This window comes from Heterocephalus glaber, unplaced genomic scaffold, assembly GCF_053883595.1.
Source record: "Heterocephalus glaber isolate CG9 unplaced genomic scaffold, H.glaber_assembly_v1.0 deba00001140, whole genome shotgun sequence".
Classification (NCBI taxonomy): Eukaryota; Metazoa; Chordata; class Mammalia; order Rodentia; family Bathyergidae; genus Heterocephalus; species Heterocephalus glaber.
In genome coordinates, this window is record NW_028258200.1 from 3,295,835 (window position 1) to 3,320,245 (window position 24,411).

The 24,411-nt window shown below is 44.6% G+C and overlaps 5 gene segments (V, D, J or C); all 5 read right to left on the reverse strand.

Annotated features, from left to right (window-relative positions):
• The window catches only part of LOC106008447 (Ig gamma-2 chain C region-like), a 128,199-nt gene extending 120,352 nt beyond the window's left edge, over positions 1–7,847 (reverse strand). Inside the window, exon 1 of the C gene segment in view lies at positions 7,321–7,847.
• The window catches only part of LOC101717323 (Ig alpha chain C region-like), a 204,856-nt gene extending 196,951 nt beyond the window's left edge, over positions 1–7,905 (reverse strand). The window contains exon 1 of the C gene segment in view: positions 7,854–7,905.
• The window catches only part of LOC101717670 (Ig gamma-2 chain C region-like), a 111,298-nt gene extending 102,057 nt beyond the window's left edge, over positions 1–9,241 (reverse strand). Inside the window, exon 1 of the C gene segment in view lies at positions 9,173–9,241.
• The window catches only part of LOC101711804 (Ig alpha chain C region-like), a 172,923-nt gene extending 163,462 nt beyond the window's left edge, over positions 1–9,461 (reverse strand). The window contains exon 1 of the C gene segment in view: positions 9,315–9,461.
• Positions 1–24,411, reverse strand: part of LOC101718346 (Ig mu chain C region membrane-bound form-like) — a 208,800-nt gene that overhangs the window by 2,777 nt on the left and 181,612 nt on the right. The window contains 4 exon segments of the C gene segment in view: positions 29–349; positions 613–954; positions 1,055–1,369; positions 8,183–8,234. Of these exon segments, the coding sequence occupies positions 29–349; positions 613–954; positions 1,055–1,369; positions 8,183–8,234 (1,030 nt within the window).

Genomic DNA, 24,411 nt, shown 5'->3' on the forward strand with positions numbered 1-24,411 from the left:
GAGCCAGCGGGGTGGGGGCTGGGCCTACCTGTGGGCTTGGAGATGGTCTTCTTCAATGGGAAGGGCAGGTCCTGGTGGATCACGGTGCACGTGAATGTCTTCCCAGAGTCCCAGTCTTCCACACAGGCACTGGCCTCACCCATGACACTGAGGGTGCCGTTGGCTTGGCTCTCAGGATCTGTGACTTTGGTTGGCAGGTCCTTGCCATCCTGATTGGCCCAGGAGATATTCAGTCCTCCACGGTGGGTCAGGCTGGTGACCAGGCAGGTCAGCTTGGCAGACTTGGTGAGGAAGGTGCCAGCAAAAGAGGGTGGGATGGGGAAGACTTTGATGTCTGTGGGCGGAGTTGCTGTGGAGAGAACACTGCTGTGAGTGGTGGTTGGACTTGAAGTCAGGGAAAGCTGTAGACCCTAGGACCAGCCCTGCCCCTGGGTGCTGCTTGGTGCCACCTGACCTGTGTCCCCACTGCTCCCTGTCCTGCCCTTGGCATCTCCTGGAAGCCAAGGCTCAGGAGCAGGTGGCCAGGTCTGTGTGGCATCTGTTCCACCCGAGTGGACAGGTGTGGGGATACCTTGGGCTGAAGGGTGGTCTGGGGAGGGGCCAGGCACTCACTGGGGACACACACGGAGGAGGATACATTCTTCTTGAAGGTGCCCGCTCTGTGATCCACGAGGCAGGTGAACACCTTCTGGCCCAGCCAGTCAGCCTCCGTGATGGTCAGCGTGCTGGTAACCTTGAAGGTCAGTTTCTGGGAGACTTTGTTCTCAGCCACCACCTGGTCTGTGATGAAGCCAGACCTCACAGTCTTTCCATCCCGCAGCCAGGACACTGTGATCTGCCTGGGACTGAAGCCTGTTGCCTGGCAGATGAGTTTGGATTCACCAGAGTCGAGGAAGGTGTCTCGGGGTGGGACAAACACGGTCACGTTGGGAGCCTGCTCCATGGTCACTGGGGCTAGAAGACAAGGTGTGAGCCTGGCCCGGTCCAAGTCTCTGTGCTGTCCCTCCTGCCCATGCCAGGGTCTCTGTGCCCCCAGGGAAGGCCTGGCTCTTACCTGGAAAGGGCACTTCCTTCTTTAAGTTGTTGCTGCCATGCTGGACCTTGCACACCAGGCGCTTGTCTGTAAGCTGGGGGACGTCCTTGGAGGGCAGGAGCACCTGGGAGGTGGTTGTGTACTTGTCTCCTGTCTGCACCACTGGGAAAGTTCTGATGACCTGGCTCACCTCAGAGGCATTCTCATAGGTCCAGGAGAAGGAGATGCTGCTGGGCAGGAAGTCTCGTGCGAGGCAGCCCACAGACACCTGGCTGTTATCCGACAGGGGGCTCTCGCAGGAGATGAGGGGAAAGAGGGTCGGGGAAGATAAGCTTTCTGGCAACCCGAAACACAAAAGAGAAGAGGAGTGTGAGATGCTGGTTCTTATTCCCTGTGTACCAGGGGTCTGTCATTGCCTCCGTCCCACATTGGCTGCCCCTCAGGAGGGCTGGGCTGACATGGCCTCCAAAGGCTGGGAGGACAGGGCCAGCTATGTTTGCAGGCCATGGGTTGCTGTGAGGCCTTGTTGGCCCTCTGATATAGGAACCAAGGATAAGGGTGCTGTGAGGGCAGGCTTCATGCAGGGCAGGCAGGCCTGTGTGCTGCCGGGCCAAAGACCCTCATTGGCTCCATTAGCGGAGAGCACAAAGAGCTCAAAGGACCCAGGCTTCAGGGCCACATGGGAAGCCAAGGGCACACTTCAGGCAGCTCCAGCTCTGCATGGACATATGGAGTCAGCAGCATTGCAACCTACCCTGAGGGCTCCCAGGCCCGCAGTGGGGCTGTGTGGGGCAAGGGCAAAGCTACTGTGATGGACAGGACACCAGTGTGATGCCACCTCAGCACAGCCTGATCAGGAACACTGGCCCAGCACAGTGTCCCCAGAGGTAAGCTGCAAGGCTGGTCAGTCCAGCTGGAGCCATGCAGCCTTGCAGAGCCTGACTGGATCAGCTAGACAGAGCGGTGATGAGCTGGCCAGGGCCACCCAACTTAGCCAGCTCAGGAGAATTCAGTGTAGCCCAGCCCAGGGCAGTTTAGCTCAGCCTGGCCCAGAGCTGACCCAGCCCAGCCAAGTTCAACCCAGCACAGCTGAGTCTGCCTCACCGTGGCTCTCCTAAACTCAGCCAAAGTCAGCTCAACCCAGCTCAGCTCAGCCTAGCTCAGTTCACCAAACTCACCCAGCACAGCTCACCCAGCTCTGTCCAGCTCTGCTAACTCAGCTGAGCTATGCTTCAGCCAGTGCTGCTCAGCCCAGCTCAGTCACCTTGGCTCAGCTCATTTTAGCTCACTCAGCTCAATCCACTTCAATTCAGCTATGCTTGAGTCAGCTCCTCACCTCTCAGCTCGCCCAAGTTCAGTACAACATGGCTCAACCCTGTGCAGCTTAGCTCTGTTCAGTTCAGCTCTGCTAAGCAGCTTACTCAGTTTAGCTTATCCAACTAGACCAGCTCAGTGCAGCAGGGCTCTGCTAACCAGATCAGTTTAGCCCAGCCTAGCCCAGCTCCATTAGCTCGGCTGTGCAACCCAACTAAGCGCAGCCCAGCTGTGTTATCCCAGCTCTGCTAGCCAGACTTAGCCCAGTCCAGTTCAACCCAGCCCAACTCTGCTACCACAGCTCAGTCCAGCTCAGCCCAGACTAGCCCTATTCCCCTAGCTCAGCTCAGTCTAGAGCAGCCCAGCTCTACCAACTCAGCTCTACAAACCAAGCCCACCCCAGCTCAGGTCAGCTCAGGTCAGCTCACCCCAGCACAGACCAGCTCAATCCAGCCCAGCTCAGGTCAGCTCAGCTCAGCTCAGCCCAGCCCAGACCAACCCTGTTCTGTTAGCCTAACCCAGCTCAGTTCAGACCAGCTTGGCTCAGCTTGGCCCAGCTCTGTGAGGTCAGGCCAGTCCAGCTCATCCCAGACCAACCCTGTTCTGCTAGCCCAGCCCAGCGCAGCCCAGCCCAGCCCATCCTAGCTCAATTCAGACCAGCTAATCTCTGCTAGCCCTGTTCAGCTCAGCTCAGCCCAGCTCAGGCCAGTCCAGCTCAGCCCAGCCCAACCTAGCTCAGTTCAGCCCAGCCCAGCCCAACTTAGCTCAATTCAGACTAGCTAAGCTCTGCTAGGCCAGCTCAGCTCAGCACAATTTAGCCCAGCTCTGCAAGCCCAGATCTGCTAGTCCAGCTCAGCCCACCTCTGCTAGTCGAAGTCAATCCAGCCCAGCCCAGTCCAGCTCAGCTCAACTCAGCCAGGCTCACCTCAGCCCAGACCAACCCTGTTCTGCTAGCCTAACCCAGCTCAGTTCAGAACAGCTCAGCTAGGCTCAGCTCTGCCTGGCCCAGCCCAGCCTGGCTCTGCTAGATCATGCTCAGCCCAGCCCAATCCTTTCCTGCTATCCCTGCCCAGCCCAGCCCAGCCCAGCCCAGCCCAACCTAGCTCAGTTCAGACCAGCTAAACTCTGCTAGCCCTAGCTCAGCCCAGCTCAGCTCAGCTCAGCCCAGCCCTGCCCAGCCTAGCTCAGTTCAGACCAGCTAAACTCTGTTAGCCCAGCTCTGCTCAGCCCAGCCCAGCTCAACCTAGACCAGTTCAGCTCTACTAGCCCAGCTTTGCTAGTTTAGCTCAGCCCAGCCCAGCCCAGCTCAAAGCAGTACAGCTCAGCCCAGCCCAGACCAATTCAGCTCTGCCCAGCCCAGCTTTGCTAGTTCAGCCCAGCCCAGCTCAGCCCAGCTCAGCCCAGCTCAATCCAGCTCAATTCAATCCAGCTCAGTTCAGCCCAGCCCAGGCCAGCTCAGCTCAGCCTAGTTTAGCCCAGCTCAGCTCAACTCACCTCAGCCGGGTCCAGCTCAGCCCAGACCAAGCTTGTTCTGCTAGCTCACCCCAGTTCAGTTCAGACCAGCTAAGCTCTGCTAGCCCAGCTCTGCTTGGCCCACCCCAGCCCAACCTAGCTCAGTTCAGACCAGCTAAACTCTGCTAGTCCAGCTCAGCTCAGCTCAGCTCAGCCCAACTCAGCTCTGCTAGATCAGTTCAGCCCAGCCCAGCCCAATCCAGCCCAGCTCTGCTAGTTTAGCTAAACCAAGCCCAGCCCAGCCCAGCCCAGCTCAACTCAGTCCAGCTCAATTCAATCCAGCTCAGCTCAGCCTAGCTTAGCCCAGCCCAGCTCAACTCACCACAGCTGGGTCCAGCTCAGCCTAGACCAACCCTGTTCTGCTAGCTCACCCCAGCTCACTTCAGACCAGCTAAGCTCTGCTAGCCCAGCTCGGCTCGGCTCCGCTAGGTCAGCTCAGCCCAGCTCAGCCCACCCCAGCCCAACCTAGCTCAGTTCAGACCAGCTAAACTCTGCTAGTCCAGCTCACCTCAGCTCAGCCCAACCTAGCTCTGCTAGATCAGTTCAGCCCAGATCAATCCAGCCCAGCCCAGCCCAATCCAGCCCAGCTCTGCTAGTTTAGCTCAGGCCAGCCCAGCCCAGCTCAGCTCAGCCCAGCCCAGCTCAGCTCAGCCCAGCTCAGCTCAGCCCAGCTCAGCTTAGCTCAACTCAGCCCAGACCAGTTCAGCTCTGCTAGCCCAGCTTTACTAGTTCAGCTCAGCCCAGCCTAGACCATACCAGCACAGCGCAGGAGAACTCAGCTAAAACACTCCACAGCTGGATCCTGCACAGCCCACCTGACCTCCATCACCCTCAGTCTCTCCTCTGGCATGCATGTCCTGGTATCCCACCCTGCTGGGCCAGGCTTTAGGCTGCAGAGGCTCCCAGTCAGTCACTACCACCCCTTAACAAATGGGAAAAGTATATCTCTGAAACTTTAAATTCACTGAAACATCTAGAGATTCGTTCAAGAAAGTAGGGGCATTTCTGAACAAGGGAAAGTTCTTTTTCCTCTAGAACCCAGAGTCTTGACTATGCAAGTAGGAAATGCCCGGGGGAGCCTCCCTCAGAGCCTGTGCTCCTGGAAGACTCCCTTAGCCTGGATCCCTCCTTCTGACTTTAATTTCCATCCAGATCAAAACTATCATTAACAACAACCATGTAAAGCATTTTATCTAAATTTGCCACTTAAAATTCTTGTTTGCCATGAAACTCTTTAGAAAGTGTAATAGTCTAAAATCAAATCTGCATTGATAACTTAAATGGATACAACACCATTGGTTCTTTGTACATTTTAAAGCACCATGAACCGATTGACCAATAGTTAATAAGCCTTAGAGCGGCTGGTGCCCGTTTTTCCTTGACATGTCTTTCAGGGAATGTTGCCTGTGAGTGATCCAGACAACAATCACTCCAAGGATTCACAAATAAGTTTCATTTCCTTTCTCCAATAATAAAGTCTGATTCCCTTTCCAATAGAAACAAGCATCAAATGCAAACTTTTAAGAGAAGCAAACATGGCAGGGGTGGCTGCCTCTTGCTTACCATGTTGGGTGCCCAGTCACTGGAAGTTCTTGAGGGTCTTTGGCATGGAATATTTCCTTCAAGTCCATTAAAGCTGGCTGGTTCCCGAAGAGCCAGTTGGCCTGGTGGCAGAAGCCACTGCCACACATTCCCAGGTCTGGGTGGTCCTGGGACCCCAAGCTGAAGCCAGGTCCAGCATTAACCCACACTCAGACCTTAGCCAGCAGCCTGTCAGCAGGAAGCTGGGTAGAGGCGAAGCATTCTGCCCTGTCAAAGTTCTAAAGGCCTTGCCTTTGCATTATCTGGCTGAATTTCTCTTTATCCACCAACTAAGATGTTTAACTGAAATAATCCAAGGCGATTATACACATCTTACCTCAAATATCTCCTAAGTGAATACTCAATGAGTGGTCTTGAAAAATGCTTAGGAAGGCATCTTTATCAGAATAGCAAAGTGGTTTTTTCTTAATTGCAAAACTAGCTTAAATATTGTGAACACACTCATTGTAAAAATAATACTTCAGTTATTGAACAAAGCACTGATATTAGTTATCACATGAAAGAACACCAAAGCAATTAAAAAACTTTCCTAAATACACTAATAAACTGCCCCTAAGACTGCAGTTTCATGCACATCATACTTCAAAAATGAATACAATTTAAAAGGTGATAAGCTGTTTTTGAAAACTAAAAGTTGATAAACTAAGACTCAAAAATGAAATTCACATAGTTACAAGGGGACTTTCCAGTTCCTGCCCGCATCGCATCTCAGCTTTATTTTAGAAATGCAAATGACCCAGGTGTTGTTTTGCTCAGCAGGGACTTTCAGATCTGTGGGGCTGGGCAAAACAATTTCAAAGCCACCTCTTCATAACCACAGCTATAAATTTACCTCTTCTGTTTTTTTGCTCCCTAAAATAGACTCTCCATGTGACCACTTCCTGCCATCTGCTGCAGGTGTCCTGGCCCCAGGCCATCTTGACTCTAACTCACATCCCAGGATGGCCTCATTGACTAAAAAATAAACTTGATTTATTATTGTCAAAACTCAGGCCCAATTCTTGGCAAAAGTACCAAATTCCTATTCCTTGGTTGAACTTACAGCAATGTCAATTCCAGACAGACATGATTCACGGTTGCTAACTGAGTAATAAGAAATTTAAAAGTTTAAACACCAAGATATTTTAAAAATGGAATATGCTTGAAAATGTTTCACATTTTAAGCCACAATTTTCTTAGCCATTCTTCTCTGGAGCCCCTGCAGAGACATCCTGTCTTTCAAACTTAGTAAGCCTGTTTCTCAGCATTTTCTCCTCCAAGTATCTGTATAGGGCCTGATCCCTCTCCTCAACAGCCTGTCCGAGGAGCAGCTACCCTTTGGGTGTCCAGCACCCGTCCTCCCCAAGGTTATGGCTACATGTCCTCCTCTCTGGATTTACACCCTCAGACCATTCTCCTTCCAATAACTAGTTTTAAATGCCATCTAGCACAGAGCACACCTCACCTTTCTAAAGAAAATACTCTGCTCCACACTCTGTGTGGCAGTCCAGGCACTCTGCCAATGCAGTCACCGAGGCGCATTCCTCATCCAACACTGACTCCAGAACTGGATGTCCTAGCCCAGCCAGAGATGTTCCCCACCCAGCCAGAGATGTTCCCCAGCCATGGGGTCCTGGCCTTTTCCGCACTCTAATCTAAGGCGGCCCCAACCCCAGCTCCTGTTTGAGGGGCTCAATCACTGCAGTGATGTACTGGCCCTTATAATTTTTCAAAGACATTAGAACATCCACAGAGGTGCCCAGTCCCGGCCCTCTTGTCCAGCCGCCCAGATCCCCTCGAGGCCACCAAGGTGAGCCTGCAGTTCTCAGAAAACCTCAGACAAGAGCAGAGAGCAAAGGCCCCGAAGAGGCTGTCCTTACCTGAGGAGACGGTGACTGGGGTCCCGGGGCCCCAGACATCAAAAGCATAGTAATCACATTGGTTCAATCTTCATCCACGCCCCACAGAAACCCTGAGTGCCTGGCCGGCATTGAGCCCCATCACCCAAAGACCCACACCTGACCCCTGTGGTCACACTCAAGTCACTGTGTCAAGTCTGTGACTCTGCTGACCTCCAGACACACATTCCAGCCCAGTGCTTCAGAAGCCAGATGTCTGCTGGCCTAGGGAGGTGACCCTGAACTGTCACCCTTTGTTCTCACAGGGACCCACAAAGCCTTGGTGGCCTCCAAGCTGACAGAGCCCAGTCACATGGCAGTCACTCGACCCCTGATTTCACTCCACAGAACACTGGCATGGACTCCTGCCCCGGACCCCTGAGGCTGAGGAGGGCTGGATCTCCCGTTCCCCAGATCCCCTTCCCACCCTCTAAAATATCACTGTCGCCTTGACAGGGAGACTCAGACTCCGAGTCTCCGCTAGTGCATTAGAGTGGGGACGGGGCAGGACTCACCTGAGGAGACGGTGACCAAGGTCCCTGAGCCCCACAAATCAAACCTGTTGTCACATTGTGACAACCATGGCAGGATCCCAGACAAGAACTGGCGCCAGGCTGGGGCCCCGGGACCCCTCAAATAGGGGACCGGAGCCCAGAGAGACCCAGCCGCAGGGACCAGGATAGAGGGGGTCTGTGTGGGCCCTGGACCTCAGGATCCCTTCCTGGACCCCCAAGCTGGGGGCCAGGCTGTCTTTCTTGGCCTGAGACCCAGACATCATCGTTTTGCCCCCAAAATGCAGTAAATCCCTTAGAGTTGAGCAGGAAAAGGAGCTGTAAAGACTCACCTGAGGAGACGGTGACCAGGGTCCCTGAGCCCCAGAAGTCAAGATAATCACACTGGCACGGGCCCCCTTAGGGGGTGTACAGAAACCTGACCCACTCCAGCCTGCGTGGCAGCCAAAGAGGAAAGGCCAGGCCCCGGGGTCCCATGCCCAGAAGAGCATGGTTCTGCCATCCTTTGTCCTCAGAGCAAAGTGTCCCTGTCCCTACAGAAAGGCCATTGGCAGGAAGCAAAGCCTCATATCCCCAGATGACCCCCACGGGCCTCAGATGATCCCATGCAGACCAAAGAACCTCTGGAAATCCCTCTCCAAGCTCTTGAGGAGGCTGCGCCCAGATCAAGGAGGCTGAAGAAATTCATCTCACCTGAGGAGATGGTGACCAAGATTCCAGGAGCCCAGATCTAGGGACCCTCCTCAAGTTGAGCCTAGTGAAGGCTGAGGGCAACATAAACCAACAGGACCCAGAGGCCAAGGGCGGCTGGGACCCTAAAAGAGACCCAGCCACAGAGACCAGGAATAGAGAGAGTCTTGTGGGCCACAGTCCCCAGGACCCCTTCCTGGCCCCCAAAGCTGTTCCTGTCCTTCTTGGCCTGAGACTCAGACTCAGTTGTTTTCCCCCCAAATGCAGCAAAATCCTCAGAGTTGAGGAGGAAAAAGAGCTGTAAGGACTCACCTGAGGAGACGGTGACCAGGGTCCCCTGGCCCCAGTATTGAAAATAGTCACACTGCTATAGGCCCCCTTCGGGGGTGTACAAAAACCTGACCCCCTGTGGCCTGTGTGGCAGCCATGACAGAAAGGCCAGGCCTCAGGGTCACAGTGTGTCCCCTGCCTGGAGCATGGTTCTGTCACCCTTCATCCTGGGAACAAAGTGCCCTATCCCCACAGAAAAGCTATCAGCAGGACACAGCCCCAAGGCCCCCGAAGGCCCTGCAAAGACTGAAGCACCTCTGGAAATCTCTCCCATCTCCAGAGAAGGCTGGGCCCAGACTTACCTGAGGAGACAGTGACCAGGGTGCCGGAGCCCCAGATATCAAGGTACCAGTAGCACAGCCTCTGCCCGCAGGCTGTGCCTGCACAAAAATGCCCCCCAGGCCCATCCCTCCTGACTCTGTTGTCCCCAGATGCAGGACTCACCTGAGGAGACAGTGACCAGGATGCCCTGGCCCCAGAAATCGAAGTAACCATAGACACAGTGAGCTGACCTAGTACCTAGGGCCACAGAAACCCCTAGCCTGGGGTCCTGTAGCCCTTTCCCACCCTGGGCCCATGCAGGCACTGGAGTCTCATTGGTCCTCTGGGTCACAGTGTCCCTGCTCTGAACCCCAGGGCTGGCCTGCCCACAGCACCTCTACTCTGCGTCTGGTCACTGGGAAACTCCTCTTACTTTCCAAGACCACAGAGCCTTTTCCTGTTTCTCCAGCTCCCCCGCCCCACAGGGCTCCGCAGGGCTGTTGGCTGTGGGCTGTCTGCTGTTGCTGTATGGGCTGGGTTTTTGTAGAACTGTCAGTCACTGTGGTCCCAGTTGGCACTGTGGTTTCAGGCTCAGCCAAAACTCCTGGGCGGAAGAAAGGGGTGGAGGGATGGGTAGAGTGGGGGAGGGGTGGAGTGAGGTTGGAAGAAAGGGGTGGGGTTGAGAGTGGGGAGTGGGAGTGAGGGGGGGAGGTAGGCGTGGGTATGGGGTATGGGGAATGGGGGTGAGGGTGCAGATGGAGCCTGTCGGCTAGGCTGGGAGCTGTCTGGGGAGCACAGCTCAGGTTCTCAGAACAGGCTGGACCAAGGGTCCTGTGCCTTCCCCTCACCATCAGACACCGAGTGCCCAGGTCATCCAAGTCTGCCTCTCGAAGTCATTCCTGACTCAGGAGCTAATAATCTGCCCCAGTAACAATCACTTGAGGGCTAGGGGTAGACAGGGCTTCTCTTTTCCTTTAGAATCTGACAGACACTCCTCTGTTGATACCACCTCCCTGCAGTTTGGGCATCTTATCAGCTGCAGAGAGACGCCTGGGTGGTGAGGTTTGAGTCCCCTTTCTTGGGGGCTGGGACCCAGACATGTGCTGATGCACCCAGGCCTGTCAGCTGCTCATCTCTCTGATGCCATCTGTGTGAGACTGCACAAGACCTGGATGTCCCTCCTGTGTGTTGTCCTCCCAACTGCCTTGGGGGCAGTGTCCTGGCACTGAGGCACCAGTGGTCCTATCCCCTGCCTGTCCTTCATGGAGCTGTGGCCCTCAGTGAGGGGCCTCAGCTCTGCCCATGACAGGGAGGGTAAGGCAAGGTAGTCTAAGAGAGAGGACCTCTTCAGACCTGCAAAGGTCCGTGCAGCCAGGTGGGGTGCCAGTGAGGACCTCATGTACTCTTGAGGAGGAAGGGCTCATGTGAGGGACCCTAGTTTCCCTCTCAGTGAATTTTATATTCGGGTTCAGGAATGCTATGGATTTTTGAGTGTTGACTGTATCTAGCTATGCTACTGTGTTTGGTTATTAAATCTAGAAGTCTTTTGGTGGAGTTTTTTGGGTCTTCTATGTAAAGTATCATGTCATCAGCAAATAATGATAATTTAATTTTTTCCTTTCCTACCCATATTCCTTATATTTCTTTATCTTCTTTAATTGCTCTGGCTAATGTTTTCAGAACTATATTGAGGGGTGGTGACAGTGGGCATCCTTGTCTTGTTCCTGATTTTAGAGTGAAAGCTTTCAATTTTTGATCATTTAGCGTGATTTTGGCTGTTGGTTTGTCATAGATGGCTTTTATCAGATTGAGATAAAGACCTTCGATTTCAATTTTCTGTGGGGTTTTTATCATGAATAGGTGCTGGTCTTTGCCAAATGCTTTTTCTGCATCTGTTGAAATGATCATGTAGCTTTTGTCCTTGGTTCTGTTAATGTAATATATTACATTTATTGATATGCATATGTTGAACCATCCCTGCGTCCCTGGGGTGAATCCTACTTTTTCATGTTATCTCTACTTTTTGACAACTTACTGCATTCTGTTTGCCAGTATCTTATTGAGGAGTTTTGCATCTATGTTCTTTAAGGAGATTGGCCTGTAGTTCTTTTTTGGATGGATCCTTCTTTGGTTTTGGGGTCAGGTTAATGCTTGATTCCAGGAATCATTTTGGGGGTATTACTTCCCTTTCAATTTTTTAAAGTATTTGAGGAGTAGTGGCTCTAGATCTTCTCTAAAGTTTTTGTAAAATTCATCAGGACCTGGACTATTCTTTGTTGGTAGTTTTAAAAATACTTCTTCAATTTCATTGGCCGATATTGGATTATTTTGAATTTTTATATTTTCTTGATTCAGCTTTGGTAATTCATATGTATCTAGGAATCTGTCCATTTCTTCTGAATTTTTCCATCTTATTAGAGGTCAGGTTCTCAAAGTAGGTATTAATGATCTCTATTTCTGCAGGGTCCATTGTGATTTTACCCTTTTAAGTCCTAATTGCACAGCTTTGGGTCTTTTCATTCCATTTTTTATAAGGTTGGCTAAAGCCTTGTCTACATTATTTAATCCCTCAAAGAATCAACTCTGATTTATTGATTCATTGTATTGTTTTCATAGTCTCAATTGCATTCATTTCTCTTCTGATCTTTATAATTCCTACCGTTGCACACACTTTGGGTTTACTGTGCTATTCTTTTTCTAGAAGCTTTAGGTTCAACATTAGTTTATTTATTTGAGCTTTCTCTGTTTTTCTGATGTAGGAATTCACCACTATAAATTTCCCTTGTGGGATTGCTTTCATTATGTCCCATAAGTTCTGGTATGTCATGTTGGCATTATCATTTAATTGTAGAAGCTGTTTAATTTCTTCTTTAATTTCATCTGTGAACTATTGGTTGTTTAAGAGGGTGTTATTTAATTTACATGTTTATATAGTTTTTGATTTCTTTTGTCTTTGATTTCCAATTTGATTGCCCTATGATCTGATACTATGCATGGGATAATTTCAGTTTCTTTGCATTTACTTAACCATGCTCCATGAACTAGTATATGATCTATTTGGATAAAATCCCATGTGCTGCTGAGGAGACTATGTATTCTGTTGTTGAGACTAGATATCTACTCAGTTAAAGGTTTGGTTCAGCTCTGATATTTCTTTGTTAATTTTTTGTCTAGTTGATCTGTTTATTTGTGACAGTGGAGTATTGAGATTCCCCTATTATAATTATATTAGTGCTTAACTGAATTTTCATATCCATTAGTGTTTGTTTTACATAGTTGGGTGCACGGATATGTAGTGCATATATACTTATGATTGTTATCTCTTCCTCTTGGATTATTCCCTTAATAAGTATGTAGTGACCTTCTTTGTCCTTCTGATCAGTCTTGGCTTGCAATCCACTTTATCTACAAATGGAATAGCTACTCCTGCTTTATTCCGGGTTCCTGTCACATAGAGTATTGTTTTCCATCCTTTGACTTTCAGTGTAAGAATTTCTTTTTGGATTAAATGTGTTTCTTGTATGCAATGTATTATTGGATCTTGTTTCTTGATCCATTCTGCCAATCTGTTTTTTTCAATTGGTGAATTGAAACCATGTACATTGATAGTTATAACTGATATGCATTGACTTATTCTTGTTAAATTATTTTCCTGTGGTTGGTTTCCTTTCTTTTCCTTGTGTTTAGTTGATCACCTTGTCTGGTGGATTCATTCTGTTGGAATTCTTGGAATTGTTGTCTTCAGTATCTTTTTCTAGAATATTCTCCAGAACTATTTGGAGTGCTGGCTTGGTGTTCATGAATTTCTTTAGGTGTTCTTTATCATGGAAGTATCTTATTTCTTCATCAATTTTGAAAGATAATTTTGTGAAGTACATCAATCTGGGTTGGAAGTTGTTTTCTTTTAGGGCTTTAAATACTTCAAGTTCTCCTTGACTTAAGGGTTTGCTTTGAGAAGTCTGCTGTAATTCTGATGGGTTTTCCTTTATAGGTGATTTATTTCTTTTCTCTAACAGCTTTTAGTATTCTGTTTTTGTATTGAATTTCTGGAATCTTGTCTATTATCTGTCTTGGTGCAGTTTGTTTCTGACCATGACTATTTTGAGTTCTATATGCTGCATTTATCTGTATCTCAAGTTTTTTTTTTTCCATGCTTGGAAAGTTTTCAGCTATTACTCCTGTGAACAGGTTTTTTAATACCCTTTGTGCTACCTTCTGATTCTTCATTGATTCCAATTAATCTTATATTTTTCTTGCTTGCATTGTCTAGAAGCTGTTGGATTGTTTTTTCATGATCTCTTGTTATTTTTAAGAATTACTTCATTTGATGATCACCTACCATAACCCTGTCTTCTAGATCTAATATTCTACCTTCATTTGGATGACTCTGCTGTGTATATTTTCAGTGGAATTTCTAATCTCCTGGATTTTTATGTGAATCTGTTTTATGGAATCCAGTTCTTTTCTATGTTGGGCATTCATGGTTTCCATGTTTTTCCTAAGCTCCTGTATTTTTTATCTGAATCTACTCTAGATTCACTAATCATTTCCTTCATTGTGGTCATATCTCTTTAATTATCTGTTTCATTTTTGTCAAAAGACTTATTGATCTGTTTTGTTACATCTGCTACTACTATTTCATAAATTTCAGCTGGGAGATTCTTGGTTTCTTTTACTTCAATGCTCCCTTGTTTGCCTTGGGTGAGCTGGAGATTATGAGTTCATCTTGCTTCTGTGTTTTCTCATTTTGTAGTTTTTTGTTTATTTGTTTTCTGCTTTGAGACTTGCAAATTGCTTATGAAAGGTGGATTTATTACCAGTATTGAGACCTCTTTAGGAAATGACTACTTTTTAGCGATGTCTTCTAGGTGTAGCTGGCTTTTGACTTTTGAGTGTGTCCCAAGATCCTGCCTCTTCGATTTATTAGGGATGAAAGATTGCTGCCCATTTGACTTAGCACCCAGTTCTTTGATACTGGACTACAGTATTGTTTCTTACCTCTGATGTAGGTATTGGCATACACGGAAGCTCAATTGCTCACAACTATTTCACCTTGGCTAAAGTAGTACAATCAGTAATAACAATAGCATCAAGCACAGACTAGAAAAGGACAAACTGTGATAAGTAATAATTTGCCATCTTTAACCACAGGTACATTATTTATAGCTATATAACAGAATATAAGACAAATCAGAAAATTACATACAGTAAATAACCACTCAATAGAGTGATTTTATCCTAAGGTGAAAAAATGTAAACAGGATAAGAGGAAAATAAAAGAGAGATGAAAAAAGAAAGCAATTATAAGCAAGGCTGCAGGACAAAAGAAAATTACTCAAACCTTGAGGAACTGGTAAAGAATATAGGAGGGAAAGAAAGAAGGAAACAACAAAAACCAAGCATAAAACATAACCAAACCTCCCCTAAAAATAATGTTCACACTCTTGAAATAAACAAAATTAAAACAAGCCAACCAACCAGCCAGAAAAAAACCCCAAACCAGAAAAAAAACCCCGCAATTAACCAGAAAAACCAAAATCAACCAGAAAAACTAAAAGCAAAGAAAAAAAGAAAAAGAATTTCTCTGTCATTTCAAGTCTGTGGTTATCTTCTGGGATCTACAGTTTTGTGGCAGTCAGGGCTTGACTCTGCTGTTTCTGGTAGACAAAGGAGGCAGTCAGAGCCCAGATCCATGCTGGATAATCCCAGCAATCCTACAGTAGGATTAGGGTGGAGTGTGGACTCTGGTACAGTACTTTCAAATCCACAGAAGTTCAGGCTGATGACCTCTGGTTGTGGGGTTAGGGCCTGGGTCATTCAGCCTATAACACTCTAGCTGTCTCTTGCTAGCCTGACCATAACTCCATGACCATGTATGTCTCCCACAGTTGTTCTTCACCCAGTCACTGTGGGATTTCAACACTGGGAGCTCTGAGATAGAGTCAACTCATGGCTGTGCCAAGTCCCAGGTTCATTTGGCCCCTCCCTAAAATGGTGTCTAGCCAAGCACCCTCTCCAGGGGATACAGCAGTCACTTGGACTGCAGTCTTTCACCAGTTGTTGTAGCACACAGCATCCACTTCTCCATTCCACTTGTGTGTTTCTCCTTGGAGGCCTCTGGAGTCACCTGCCCTCACTGTGTCTCTGTAGATTTGATCCTCCTTTCTCATGCCATGAGCCAAGAGGTGGGAAGATAGTGCACTTTGCCCAATCCTTCTTCTGCATTGAGATCTGTCTCTTCATTTGCTCTGTGGGCTCTAATTATCCCTTCAGATCCTTCCTGGATCCTTGGGATCCACCACCCTCCTTCTCTTCTTTCCCAAGTTATATTTTCCAATGTCTTGATTCTGAATCTTAGTGAGGTTGATTTGTTGCTGTTGAGGACTCTGCCATCTTCCTGAAACTTCTCATTCTTATTGCTGTGATTTGCATCTATTCATTCCTTCTTTTGTATGATTGGCTAATGATTTGTCTGTTTTACTTATTCCTTCAATAGACTGGCTCAGTTCTTTCATTGCTGCACTGATCATTTTAATTTCTTTACTTGTACTTGCTAAGGAGATTGAATTGTTCTTGTTTTTTCTAGGATCTTGAGATGCATCCTTAGGTTATTTATTTGGGCTTGCTTTGTTTTACTGATGTGTATATACACAGTTATAAGCTTCCCTGTGCATGGAATCCATGGTACAGAGTTGGCTATGGGCAGCAGTGGATGTGGCTGCTCCTCCCCCTAGGCCCCTCTTCTTCCTTTGACTTCTACACCCTAACACTTCTCCATAATTTTGCTGAGCATTCATTTCTACTTTGCATAGCACCTCATTCTTCTCTCCCTTATGGTCTGATCTGTGCTGTTTGGTGTCTATTTCCCCTTATTCTCTTTCTACTTGTTTTTAAAACTTAGTTTGTAACTGAGGGCAGACTCTACCTTATCTCCTCTCTGTTGTGTTTCTAAGCACCTGTATTTGGGTTCATGTCTTTCTTTCATAAATCAAATTGCTTCATTTCTTTCTATTCATGAACAATTATTTGGCTGAAATCTTCAAACTTTCTTTTGCCCGTATTTTTCAGGTAAGTATCATTCATCAGTTGGTACATTTTTGGTGCTATTTATAAAAAATTTGCACTGCTACAACTCAGGTTCTTCCTTATTGCCATGGGAGCTAAGTTCCCCAGGCCTAAAATTCATAAGTACTGCCCAGCTTGGGGAGGTGGTCAGCCTTGAATTTTTCTGCATCTCCACTGCCATTGGATGCTATAAGTCCAGCTCTGTGGCTCATGGTCATGACTTGGTGGCCTGACTGGCCATTAGGAAATTTCATCATTGTGTTTGTGCATACTAAGAGGCCATGAGATCACTAGACAGTCTAATCCTATGAGACCACCATTGAGTGTGTGGATGTAGTTGGAGGAAATGTTCTGGCTCCTATGGTGTCCATGCAGGTACAGGACAAAGGATTGAAGGGCCAACCTCAGGTGATCTCATTTATGTGTGGAATCTAATAAAGTAGAATTCATATGAGCAGAGGATAGAATAATGGCAACTGAAGTGGGGGTGGGGAGTGGAATTAGAGAAATCTTGGTCCACAGACATAGGATTTCAGTTAGACAGAAGGATGAGGTCTCCTGTATGACTTAGTGCTTATAGCAAAAAATGATGTGTCCTATTCTTTAAAAATCACTAGAGTACAATAAAAGTGTTCTTTCCACAGAAATTACAAGTATATGAGGTTATGCATATGTTAATTTGATTTAGCCATTGCACAAAGCATATCTAAACATTCTATTGTACATGATAAATACATACAATTTTGACAATTAAAAGCAAATAAATTAAGAAATAAAAACTACATTCTTTTCTTCTCTTGCACACATTCTGAGGGGCATTGGGCAGCAGCCATGTGAGGAGATTGCCTGTATAGGAAGGGTCAGACAAAACCAAGCACTGGGATCACCGCATACCAGGTGTCCTGTGACTGGACTCCTCCTCATCTTCTCTGGCCTGCTCAGCCCCAGGAGGTGGTTTCCATGGGCTGCCTTCCGCCCTGGTTTTCAGGGCCCTGTGACTTTGTCCTGGTGTGAGGACCCAAAGGGCAGCTCCTGGGCTCTACCCAGGATTGCTAGGTGGGGCCCGGTGCTCAGTCACCCTGCCATGGTGACAGCTGTCCTGGTGAAAGCCCCACCCTGAGGCCACAGTCCTCTCAGTGCTCTGAAGAGGCTGTTGGCAACCTGTAGAGTCCAGGTTGTCAGGAGCCCAGTGCCACAGCGGATGGAAACCAGGCCATACCCTTGTTCGGTGATCTGACTCCTACTGAGGAGGGTGTTTTAATCCTGGGGGTACAAAGTTTGTTTTTATTCAAATTAATAATGTAATCTGTCAATATTTTATATTGTCCGTAGTGAATAAATAAAAGTAAGCATGTAAATATTATAAAGTGTTATGGCTTCTGTTTTGATGTCCCCCAAAAGCCTCATGTGGTCATTGGTGGCTGAATCTAGAGCGTGTGATGCTGAGATTGATTCATTGTGCAATGCTAGGATCAAGGGCACTAGGATTAAGAGTGTGAGTGTTATCTGCTCTTGGTAGCCTGGATAAGATATAAGGGATAGAAAGAGCTGCGGTCGGCCCTTTTTGCTTTCCTACCTTCTGGCTGCCATGAACTGTTTCTCCTCTGCCATGTCATTCTGCCTTGGAGCTAGCTGATTAAAGGTAACTAAGACAGAAAGTATATATATAGATATGTGAATATGTTTGCTTAGACATGTAAAATCTATCCAGTGAGGATGGACTCTAGGGAAAACTCCCAAATTTGTACAGGCAGAAACTGTATTCCCATGCCAGTTTTGTCGGGCATAAAATTCTTGGATTATATTTTCTTTTATAAGTATTGAAACAATGTTTTTTTAGAAATATGAAGCTAGGTTGGTTTTCTCCGTAGCAGGGATGTGATTTTTAAAAAATGTGAAGCCTGGTAACTTTAATAAAACACATTTGGCATTAACTGTTCTGGATCATTTTCTTTTTAAAATTTATTTTATTGGTATAATTTATTATTTATTTTTATTTTTTATTTATTTTTGCTTAAATTCTTTTATTGGTACACTTTAGGTATACAGTATGTTTACATTTATCATTGGGTGCTTGAACCTGCACCTGATGCATCTTGGTGCTTATTTTTTCTACATTCCCTGTGCTTTCTTCCCCCCCTCCACCCTTCCCTATTTACAAAGACTTTGTTTCCATTTTTTCCTTTTCTCATAATTTTTCCTTTCCCTTCTTTCCTTTCCCCTCCCCTCCAACTTCCCCTACCCCTTTGGACCTTTTCTTCCTATTTCAAATTATCAATTATTCATTTTAATCATTTTCATCCTTATTTACACTTTCAGTTTCTCACACTAGAGAAACTATTCAGGATTTACACATGTGTGCCCTATTTATTTCACTTAAGAGTATCGCCTCAATATGCATCCATTTAGCTATAAATGTCTCTAGCTTCTTATTCTTCATGGCTGAGTAGTACTCCGTTTTATATATATTTTAAAAACCCACATCTTCTTTATCCAGTTTCCAGTTGATGGGCACTTGGGCTGCTTCCAAGCTTTAGCTTTTACAAACTGTGCTGCTATAAACATGGGTGCACATATGTCACTGTGGTATGATTCTTTTAATTCTTTTGGGAAGATACCCAGCAGAGGAATAGCTGGGTCAAATGGGACCTCTAGTCCTAGTTTTTTGAGGTATCTCCATACTGATTTCCACAGTGGTTGCACCAGTCTGCACTCCCACCAGCAATGGAGAAGGGTTCCTTTCTCCCCACAACCCCGGCAGCATTTGTTACTGGTTGATTTCTTGATAGCAGCTTCTTTCTGGGGTAAGGTGGAATCTCAGCATTGTTTTCATCTGCATCTCTTCAATGACCAGTGATGTTGAACATTTTTTTCCTATGTTTATATGCTGCTTTCTTGTCTGAGAAATGTCTGTTCATTTCAGATGCCCGTTTTTGAATTGGGTCTTTGAATTTGGGGGGTCTGATTTTATTCAGTTCTTTATATATTCTAGATAGTAGTCCTTTGTCTGAGGTACAGTTGCTAAAAACTTTTTGCCACATTGTAGGTTGTCTCTTAGCTCTGTTGGTGGTTTTTCTTACAGTGCAGAAGTTTTTTAATAAGATGAAATCCCAGTTATTGATTCTTTCTGCTAGTTTCCGTGTTACTGAGGTTTTGTTCATAAAGTCTTTTCCTATGCCAATGTCTTCAAGAGTTCTACGTAACTTATCTTCCAGCAAGTTTAGTGTTTCTGTCTTAATACTTAAATCTTTAATCCACTTTGATCTTAGTTTAGTGCATGGTGATAGTTATGGGTCTAGTTTTAATCTTTGGCAGGTTGAAATCCAGTTTTTCAGGGCTGGGGATTTAGCACAGTGACTTCACCACCTGCTGAGCAAGTGCAAGGAACTGAGTTCAATCCCCGGTACAAAGAAAAAAAAAAAGAAATCCAGTTTTTCCAATACCATCTATTAAATAGGCTATCTTTCCACCAATGAGGGTGGTTGGCTCCTTTGTCAAAGATGAAGTGGCTGAGTATGTCAGGAATTGTTTCTGTGTCTTTTAATCTATTCTGCTGATCCTCAGGTCTGTTTCTTTGCCAGTACCATGCTGTTTTTATCTCAGTAGCTTTGTAGTATAGTTTCAAGTTGGGGATTGTGATACCCCGTGCCATGTCTCTGCTGCCTAGAATTGGTTTTGGTATTCTAGGTCTCTTCTGGTTCCAAATGAATTTTTGGATTGTTTTCTCTAGTGCTGTGAAATATATTGTTGGAATTTGAATTGCACTACATTAAATCTATATAGCAGTTTTGGAAGTATGGCCATTTTCACTATTTTGGTTCTTCCTACCCAGGAACAAAGGATGTCTTTCCATTTTCTTATATCCTCTTCGATCTCTTTTTTCAGAGTGCTATAGATTTCAGTGTAGAGGTATTTTGCTTCCTTTGTTAGATTGATTCCTAGATACTGCATTTTTTTGGATGCTATTGTGAAAGGGATTATTTCCCTAATTTCTCTCTCAGTGAGTCTGTTATTTGTGTATAAGAAGGCTATCATTTTCTGAGTGTTGACCTTGTATCCAGCTACTCTACTGAATCTGTCAATTAAGTCTAGAAGTCTTTGGCAGATTTTTGGGTCTTCTATGCAAAGTATCATATCATCAGCAAATAATGACAGTTTCACTTCTTCCTTTCCTGTCTTTCTTCCTTTTATTTCTTTCTCTTTTCTAATTGCTATGGCTAATGTTTCCAGAACTGTATTGAACAGGAGTGATGACAGTGGGCATCCTTGTTTTGTTCCTGATTTTAGTGTAAAGGATTTTAGTTTTTGACCATTTAGTATGATGTTGGCTGTTGGATTTTCATAGATAGCCTTAATCAGGTTGAGATAAAGACCTTCTATTCCAATTTTCTGTAGGGTTTTTTTTTTAAATAATGAATGGATGTTGGATATTGTCAAATCCTTTTTCTGCATCTATTGAGATGATCATATGGTTTTTGTCCTTGACTCTGTTACTATGGTGTATTACATTTATTAATTTACAAATGTTGAACCATCCCTGCATCCCTGGGATAAATCCAACTTGGTCATGGTGTATGATCTTCTTGATGACCCTCTGCATTCTGTTTTCCAGTATCTTTTTGAGGATTTTTGCATCTATGTTCATTAGGGAGACTAGCCTGTAGTTCTCTTTTTTGGTTGGATCTTTCCCTGGTTTTGGAATCAAAGTAACACTTGCTTCCAGAAATGAATTTGGGAGTATTGCTTCCCTTTCAATTTCCTTGATGAGTTTAAAGAGTAATGATGATAGTTCTTCTTTAAATGTCTTGTAGAATTCAGCAGTGAAGCCATCAGGACCTGGGGTTTTCTTTGTTGGTAAATATTTTATTACATTTTCAATTTCACTCATTGTAATTGGGGTGTTCAGAATTTCTATATCTTCTTCATTTAATTTTGGCAATTCATATGTATCTAGGAATCTATCGATTTCTTCTGTGTTTTCCGTTTTATTAGAGTACAGGTTCTCAAATTAGGTATTGATGATCCTGTGGATTTCTGCTGAATCAGCTGTGATGTCCCCTTTTTCATTCTTAATTGCATGGATTTGAACCTTTTCTTTCCTATTTCTGATAAGGTTGGCTAAAGGTTTATCAATTTTATTTATTCTTTCAAAAAACCAACTCTTTGATTCATTGATTTTTTGTTTCAGTCTCTTAGTCTCCATTGCATTGATTTCTGCTCTGATCTTTGTAATTTCCTCTCTTGTGTGAGCTTGGGTTTGTTATGCTCTTCTTTTCTAGGAGCTTGAGGTTCTGCATTTGGTTGTTAATTTAACTTCTCTCTGTTTTCCTAATATGGGCATACACTGCTATGATTTTCATTGAGTCCCATAGATTCTTATATGTTGTACTGGCATTATCATTTACTTGTAGAAACTGTCTAATTTCTTCTTTAGTTTTCTTTGTGACCCATTGGTTGTTCAGAAGGGTATTATTCAATTTCCATGTGTTTGTGGGGGTTTTGCATTTTCTTATGTTGTTGATCTCCATTTTATTGCACTATGGTCTGATAATATACAGGAGGTAACTTCAATTCTTTTACATTTACTTAGACATAGCCTATGAGCTAGCATGTGATCTATTTTGGAGAATGACCTGTGTGCAGCCAAAAAGAATGTGTATTCTAATTTTGTAGGTTGGAACACTCTGTAAACATCTATTAAGACCATTTGTTCAATAGCTTGGTTCAGTTCTAAAATTTTCTTGTTAACTTTTAGTCTAGATGATCTGTTTATTTGTGATAGTGGGGTGTTGAGGTCCCCCACTACAGTTGTATTAGTGCTTATTTGCTTTTTCATGTTCATTAATATTTGTTTTGTATAGTTGGGTACATTTGTATTTGGTGCACATATATTTAAGGTTGTCATCTCTTCCTCTTGGATTGTTCCCTGCACAAGGATATAGTGACCATCATTGCCTCTCTTAATGAGTTTTGGTTTGAAATCTACTTTGTCTGCAAATAAGATTACTACCCCTGCTTTTTTTCTGGGTCTCTGTCATGTGGAGAACTGTTTTCCATCCTTTTACCTTCAGTCTATGAATTACTTTTTGAGTTAGGTGTATTCTTTGTATATAGCATATTGTTGGATTTTGCTTCTTAATCCATTCTGCCAGTCTATTTCTTTAGATTGATGAATTGAGGCCATTAACATTGATGGTTATAATTGATAGATATTGACTCATTCTTATCATGATGTTTTGCTGTTGTTGGCTCTTTTCTTTTATTTTTCCCCCTTTCACTTTAATTTTTTGCCTCGCCTAGTGGCTTCTCTCTGTTGGGCCTCATGGAGTTGTGACTTTCGATGTCTTTTTTTAAGATATTCTTTAGAATCGTTTGGAGTGCTGGTTTGGTGTGCACAAAATTTCTCAGGTATTCTTTGTCGTGGAAGTATCTAATTTCTCCATTGATTTTGAAAGATAATTTTGCAGTATACAACACTCTAGGTTGGAAGTTATTTTCTTTTAGGGCTTGAAATACTTCACTCCAGGCTCTCCTTGACTTGAGGGTTTGTATTGAGAAGTCTGCTGTGATTCTGATGGGCTTTCCTTTGTAGGCGATTTGTTTTTTTTCTCTACCTGCTTGTAGGATTTTGTTCTTCTGTTGGGTTTCTGGGATCTTGACTATTATATGTCTAGGTGTAGATTTTTTTTGATAGTGGCTAGTTGGAGTTCTATATGCCTCAATTATCTATATGTCCAATTCTCTACCTCTGTCTGGGAAGTTTTCTACTATTACTTCTGTGAACAGTTTTTTTATGTCAATTGTACTTTTTCCTGCTTTTTCATGGACTCCTATCAGTCTTATGTTATTCTTCTTTGCATCATCTAGCAGCTGCTGGATTGATTTCTCATGGTCTCTTACTATTTTGAAGAAATCTCTGTTTTCATCATCATTAACCTCAATCTGTCTTCTATATCTGATATTCTATCTTCACATTCCCTTAATCTTCTCTGCACACTTTCAATGGAGTTTTTAACGTCCTGAATATCTGTTTGAATCTGTTTCATGGATTCCATTTCTTTCTTATGTTGGGCAATCATGGTTTCCATTTCTTTCTTATTCTGGGCATTCCTGGCTTTCAGCATGTTTCTGAGCTCATCTATTTTTTTTTTAATCTGTTTCTCTTCTAGAGCCTCTAATCATGTCTTTCACTCTGCTCACCATCTCTGTAATTATCTGAGAAATTATGTTTTGAATTTTTCTAGGGCCTCATTCATCTGTTTATTTATTTTTTACTTCCTGTGCTATCAGTTCAGGGTGCCCAGGTGGTTATCAGACTTTTCCACCTCATTTCCTCCCGAATTTACCCTTGGTTGGGTGGAAGTCTGAGTTTGTGCCTTGCTTAAATGTCTTCTCATTTTTGTTTTTGGTACTGTCCTTGGTTTAATTCCTGGGTTGATACTTTGAAATTGTTTATTGTAAGTATTTTTGTTGCTTGTAATTAGAACCCTTATGGAATGATTGGTTCTCAGAGGTGTCTTCCAGATATAGCTGGTCTGTAGGTTTTGAGTCTCTAATGACTCTGAGGCTCTCTCATTTTCATTGTACCAGGAAGGACAACTGATTAGATCTATCTCAACACCTTAGCCGAAGTGATGCAATCAGCAACAACATAGCATCAAGTACATCTTAGAAAATGACAATTTGTGATAGTTTTTAATCTATCACCTTTAATTTTGTGAATTAAATCAAAATCAAGGACCAACCCAACTTATGTTTATAGGGAATAAACTTCAATATAGCAACTTTACCCTTCGGGGTTGGGAGTTAGAAGGAGTTGGGGAGGGATGGATAGATAGGCAGAAGGATAGGGGAAGGTTAGCAGGGAGGCTGGAGGACACAGGCAAGAGAAAGAAAAAGAGAAGAAAAGAAAAATAAAGAAGAAATCCAAATTAGGGCCAGAACAGGAATAAAAAGGGAGATGAAGAACAATGTGGGATAGCAAGAGAGCAAGTGAGAGAGAGAAAGGAAAGAGAAAAGAAAGAAAGAAAAGAAGAGAAAAATAAAAATTTGAAAAGAGTAGGAAAGAATTAAAAATAAGAGCATAAAACCAATAATAATAATAATTTTAAAAATAACAAATAAAAAATAAAAATAAAAATGAAGGGCCTCCTTCAGGCTATGTCTCTGCTGTCACAATAGACAACATGGGCAGCTGTGTGCAGATAGAAGTCAG